Source organism: Mytilus californianus, unplaced genomic scaffold (genome assembly GCF_021869535.1).
Source record: "Mytilus californianus isolate M0D057914Y unplaced genomic scaffold, xbMytCali1.0.p SCAF_5, whole genome shotgun sequence".
NCBI classification, from domain to species: Eukaryota; Metazoa; Mollusca; class Bivalvia; order Mytilida; family Mytilidae; genus Mytilus; species Mytilus californianus.
Window position 1 is genome coordinate 120251261 of NW_026262701.1, and position 6767 is coordinate 120258027.

Here is a 6767-nt window from a genome sequence, read left to right on the forward strand (position 1 = left end):
CATTGAAATACAATCAATCTCCTATTCACCGTATGCTACAAGTTTTTGCAGGACATTTTCACATAATTACGCAAATAAAAGTATAATTGAATTTTAGTTGCCTTATAAATAAATGATACAAAGACAGGTGTCGAAGCGTACAATTTCATCCTGATCGGCTTCAATTCTATAGTTCAGATAAATAATTCATCTTTTATATTGTTTTCTCTTTTTTACAACCTGTAGATTTTGTACCTGTTGTCTTATTGATTTTTACCTGTATCGATCATATCACACGGAAAAACATCTATCGCCTGTTGCTTTTCAAACTGATATTGATATTTTTAAAGTATATTTAAACATACTCAATTTGACACCTTGCTACTAATTCTTTGTTATAATGTTTTATACAATTTAAGAAAAACTTTATACTCTCATTGGTTCTGTTGTACCCGGCACGCGACACAGTGCTATGTACGCATGCTTGCCTAAAATATAATAAAGACATCCAAATAGAATGTCAACGATACATTTTAGAACGCAGCTGACGGGGCGGATTCGTTCATCTGTTAAACTCCAAACATGGAATCGGTTGTTGTTTATATTTGTCAAATAGTTCTATTGTTCCCTAAACTTAATTATTCATGCCAAAATGATGCATTGTGAGCGGTGATTCGTTAATTCGGATGCAGGGTTGTCTCGAGTATTTAAAAGCGACTGGTTTGGTATAGAACCAGATGATTGTCAACCCACTAACGGAGAATAACGGTTTCTATTATGAAAATGTAAAATAACTACTTAAACCGTTATTTATACAAGAAGCTGGAAATTATGTACACTAAATCAATTCTAAATCGATCTGAAGGAATTGTTTGAAAAGTCTTTTCTTGTGAATAAAAGACAGATGTTATGCCAAGTTAAAAAGTATATATAAAAAGGGAACATAAAAATGAATGAAGACAAAAGTGCTGTAGAAAATATATATACACAGTGGTAAATCTAAATTTCATCATGCCAAAGTCGTTTTTGGTAAAGAAAAAAGTTGATCATCACGAGAGAGTATCTAATTACCATTACCAGAGGTTACGAGCGGTATACGATGATTCTTTGGAGAGTATAAAGGCTGTGGTTCCATTCACGCCGAGTATACAGCCATTAACAGTCAGATTAAATAATGGTAAGTACGTCTGATTGTATAGACTTCAAATACATTTTCAAAGCTCATTATTAAAAAATATTGCGAATATAAAACATTTGTACTAAAATAAAACTACTGTTTATTTGGTTTTGGTTTTGTCAAGACCGTGTTTGAGGATTTTGTGTCATGAATCAAAACAATCACCATATCTTATCCATATTATTTTATATCGATGTTGTTATTTATTTATTATTATTATTATTATTATTATTATCAAATGTTCGAAATAAAAAGAAAAAAAAAAGAGAAAAACTGACGACTGGAAGTTAAATATTTTGTTCATTTTGGTTTGTGTGGTAAATCTATTTCCTGCAAATGACTTTAACGATGCTTTTTTTTTGTTTTAACCCCGAATCTATCGATTTAATATAATATTCATAATATTTTAAACAACTGTATGAATGACCATGCTTATATATTTTTTTTATTACATACATTTCATCGAGTCCAAAGAGTTGTATAATTTCATAATATTTGTCGGCCGTTAGTCTGCTGAATTCAAGCCAGTATTTATGTTATTGATAATACTAAGTAACTAATTATCTAACAATGCATACTTTTTAAGGGAACGGTATGTCGCATTCACCCCCTAATGATAATGAAAAAAATCACATGAACGCGAATATACTCATTTAGTGACAGATGCGGATAAGGAACCTCTTATCTTAGAATGTGCAAAGCACCTGATTTCAATCCTAGTTTATGGTTGGTTCGTGTTGCCCAATATTTGCTTACTAGTATCTGCATAGTATTGTGATGACTGCTTGTTGTCTTTTTGCGGTTTTTCTTTTTTAGAAAGTTTGTTTTTATTCGACTGATGGTGTTTGCCCCTAAGTTTATTCTCCCTTTTAAAGTACGTTGAACAAAGTTAGTGAAGGAGAAAAACCTTCATGTAAGTTTCTAGTAAGAATTATTACGGCACTGTGATACGGCTTAATATATATTGGGAACGCATCTTAACGGTAAATGTATCTGTTATTGACATTGATTTATTTTCAGGCTACATTCAAGACATTGCTATTCCGTCATCACTACAGCAAAAGGCAAATATCCCGGATGAATCTGGTCGAATTTCTGAACCCGAAGTTTCTTCATGCAAAAGTGTAGAAACAGAAAATATATCACTTGTGACATCACCATCTCCTCAAATTTTTGTTGACGACATTGAAAATGGGGGGATAACCATCGGTTATACTTATGATTCTTTTTTCATAAGCGATGGACGTTCCAGGCGAAAATCCATTGAGAAGGTAACCAGGCAACGGTATACCTGCAATGAATGCGGTAAGGACTACGCCACGTCATCAAATCTTTCCCGCCATAAACAGACACACAGAAGTATCGACAGTCAGTCAGCTAAGAAATGTCCTCACTGTGACAAGGTCTACGTAAGCATGCCAGCATTGTCAATGCATATTCTAACACATAATCTTAAACATACATGTGACATATGCAACAAATCGTTTTCACGGCCATGGCTTCTTCAAGGTCACAGAAGATCGCATACTGGAGAGAAACCGTTTGGCTGTGCCCACTGCGGGAAAGCATTCGCAGATAGGTCCAATCTTAGAGCTCACATGCAGACTCATTCAGCTTTTAAACATTATACATGTAAAAGATGTAACAAATCGTTTGCTTTAAAGTCGTACTTAAATAAACATTATGAATCCGCATGCATAAAAGATGGAAGCGAATGTTTGTCTGATTCAAGTTCGGTTAGAGATACTTATGAATTTGAAAACTCGAATAGCTCTTGTTAATTTACTATAAACCTTTCTGAGAAATTATGATAGTCATACTGACATAAATACATACAGGACTAAAATGAAGAATGAAGGTAAATGCTTTGCTGAATATTAAATGTCATTATTAAATCGGAAATGTTGAACTAAAACTATGGAATAATGGAAATGTAAATATATATTTCCTAGGATAGTTTTGAATAGAAGTTTGTGTCCTCATTCCAAGGTTGTGTAATGTATTTTGCACCTGTATATTTCACCAAGCATATTTTTGCACTATAAGCTTTCTTACCATGAAGTATTTATATTTATGAAGTTGTTTTCTTGTTACCAAATATGCACATATGTCCTCTATTTTAGATACTTACTTTTATACTGAATATATATCTAGTTTTAGAAAACCTTTTATAGAAGTCATCAACGAAAATAGCGTAGACATTCATTCATTCATTCATTCATTCATTCATTCATACGTTCGTTCGTTCGTTCATCACTTCCTTCTTTTCATTCATTCATTCATTCATTCATTCATTCATTTATATGTTCGTTCGATCGTTCACTTTCTTTCCTTCCTCCATACCTTCATTTATTTATTCATTCATTCATATTTTCTTTGATTTGTTTATGATATAAATACCATTCATTCGCCCAAAAATTACATGTTCATATTTTTTAACATTACGATTGTGCACTGCACAACACCAATTAAATATTTGAGGTAGTATTTATTAATTTTATCATTGAATTTAATCATATTTATAGTTTTCTCCTTTTATACTGTAAAAAATTTGCACACTAGTTATTTTCAATTTTAAACCAATTACTACCTAAACGCTTTGTATATTGATCTTGATTTTATTTATTGTTAGATAATTGTTATTAATCCATTGTGCCAATCAAATTATAGTGTTTAAGTAACAATGTGTGAGAAGTCTAAGCATACAAATAATTAAGCCTGTCTTTTGAAGGAGAAAATAGAAGTAACATCATTGTTACAGCTCACTACTCTGCTTCGTTCAAATAAATTGTTATTAAAGTAATTGAAAGTAATACAACTTCTTATGTCTGAAAGCAATGGATGAATCATTTCAAAATATGTTTCTACTATTCTCTTTTATTCTAAATTCCCTGTATTGTATTTCAAACCCCTTGTATTGTTTCTTTTTAATATTTTGTTTTAGATATGCGAAGAAACAAACGAATTTCTTTCCCAGACCCTATTGCCGGCTTTCATTACGGTTGATACAAATTATATTATCTGTGTTCCCGATTCAATGACATTAAACACAATTGTGTTTGCTACCGTGTGCGGCAGATTTGTGTATATTGTTCCGATTGCCATTGCAAAACAAGGGATTTTGACTTGTGTTATTTACTGCAGATGCAGTACCAATAGCTGGTAATAGGGCGTGTTTCCGAGGCAGTATCTTTTTCAGCTGTCTCGTTGTTTCGATAGCAGTATCGATATTCAGTTACAAAACTATGATGGGACATGTGGCCAGTATTGTTACATAAACACTTATATTTAATTGAAAATTTAGATTTTATTTTTTCACATGTCAGTCTTCTCGCAACAATTGTTCACAACTATCACCATGATATATTTTAAACTTAAAAAAAACTTATTTTGTAATTGTTTGAAGTAATATTTGGTTATAACCTTTTTGATCAATGAAATTCTACTTGCAAGTTGCAGGAAACGACATGGATATTTTTAAATCTGATCATTTTATCATTGTTGTAACTAGTGCTTTTGAGAGATATGTGCTTATAGCATTGTATATACTGTTATGTTGTATCCAAGTGCAATTTTTGTAGCTATAACATGGCTTTGTTAAATGATTTTAGATTTTTTTACAAATCCTTTAGCTTTAACACAGTTTTGTTTAATGAATTTTTAGATTTTTACACATTCTTGTGCAATAGTGAGAACGGTCAGTATTACAAATAGCATTTTTCTGTGTTACTTGCTGAAAATAAATTTATTAGAATTATGTTTTTATCTTTATTTGAACATTGAGTGTTTCTACAGTACAACGCAGTATTTTCAAAAGTTAAGATAAAATTCTGAGGATCATGTATCTTTCACCTGATATCTATGCATACGTGTACGGACCATTGAAAGTATGTTCTGTTAAAGGAGGGTAGGAATGCCCTTTACCGTCAGGCGTCAAACGGTCATTTTCGCCTACCGTTAGCGTCAAATTGGTTAAAATTGTACCGTGATTCGTCAAAATATCCTTATCGTGATTCGTCAGAGGTCTCAAATAATTATCGTTACCGTTATATTTGGAAAAAAATTAACGTGATTCGTCAAAATCAGTCGATTGTTTTATTGTCTGAGAGAAAGAGTACATTTTATCGTCATGCACCAAAAATTACCGTTAACGTCATTTGGCAAGATTTTTTTACCGTTATTCGCCATGAAGGTACCCCCATTAAGACCCTCTTAAAGAAGGCCATATACGAGTGCGGACCATTGAAAGTATGTTATCTTAAAGAAGGCCACATACGAGTGCGGACCATTGAAAGTATGTTCTCTTAAAGAAGGTCACATACGAGTGCGGACCATTGAAAGTATGTTCTCTTAAAGAAGGCCACATACGAGTGCGGACCATTGAAAGTATGTTCTCTTAAAGAAGGCCACATACGAGTGCGGACCATTGAAAGTATGTTCTCTTAAAGAAGGTCACATACGAGTGCGGACCATTGAAAGTATGTTCTCTTTAAGAAGGCCACATTATCTGTTTAATTTTTGAAACTACATAATCTTTAGATGATGGTTTGATAAGGTTTAATTTTTTTCAGTGGATATATTATTTGTGTACTGTCCCATAATGTCCGACGTAAAACATTTCCTCTTTGGAGGCCATGTTGGTTGCCGGGCGTTCTGACCAGGTGTTAGATTGAAAATCAACCTTCTTAGCAACATTAATGTTCTTGTGTTAACCTTGTTAACAAAATAAACATAGATGTAGTATAACGGCAAATGAGACACCATCCTCAATTTTCTAAATGTGGATGTAACTTTTAAACATCAATAGGTCACAATACAGCTTTCGACAATGATCAAAACACATACCGTATAGTCAACTACAAGAAACCTCGACAAGACAAAATGTGTTAAATTCAAACAGAAAAAAACGGTCTGATTCCTAACAAAATCATTAGCGAAAAACAAATATGACAGACATGAACCAACGACAACAACTGAATTACAGGCTCTTGGCTTGGAGACACTTAGTTCACCTGTTAAAGCTGGTGTCTTAGGAATGAGAAGCAACTGTAAACACGTCTACAGTTATAGATGTTCAGTACTAACATTTTAAATTTTCCTTAATCCTTGGTAACATTTTCAGCATTTTTTTCGTAAAAGACGAAATAAATTTAGCTACCATGTAACCCAATACTTTTTATATTTAACTTTTGCATCTCAAATGCATATCTGACAAATATTCCAAAGTCGTGATATTTTTCCGTTCCGATACAATTGTGTCTCTCATTACATCTTGTATCATCAACTTAGTAGTCAGAGCTTTGGTTCTGATTTGATTTATGAGTAAAGGTTAATTTAGTAACGACTTGGTCACCTAAAGTAAATGAAGGCTAAAATTGTAAAGTTTTATTTTCATTCCTAGCACTGGATCGACACCGCTGCTGGTGGATTGCTAGTCCCTGAGTGTAACATCGGCTCAGTAGTCAATGCTTTGGTACTGACATGAATTATGACGCACGTTTCTTAAACATGTTAAATTTTATAATTTTAATAAATTATCAAGAAACAAAGTTCCAACTCCCCCTGTCAAAGACAAGGCTAAGGTGGATTGGGGTAACATTTTTATGTCCCT

General features: G+C 32.8%; 1 protein-coding gene across 1 annotated transcript; it reads left to right on the forward strand.

Annotated features, from left to right (window-relative positions):
* The first annotated feature begins 583 nt into the window (after window positions 1-583).
* Window positions 584-4913, forward strand: LOC127700905 (transcriptional repressor scratch 2-like). The gene is made up of 2 exons (XM_052204622.1): window positions 584-1156; window positions 2177-4913. The coding sequence occupies exons 1-2, from the start codon at window positions 991-993 to the stop codon at window positions 2935-2937; spliced, it is 927 nt and encodes a 308-aa protein (XP_052060582.1). The 5' UTR covers window positions 584-990; the 3' UTR covers window positions 2938-4913.
* The last annotated feature ends 1854 nt before the right edge of the window (window positions 4914-6767 follow it).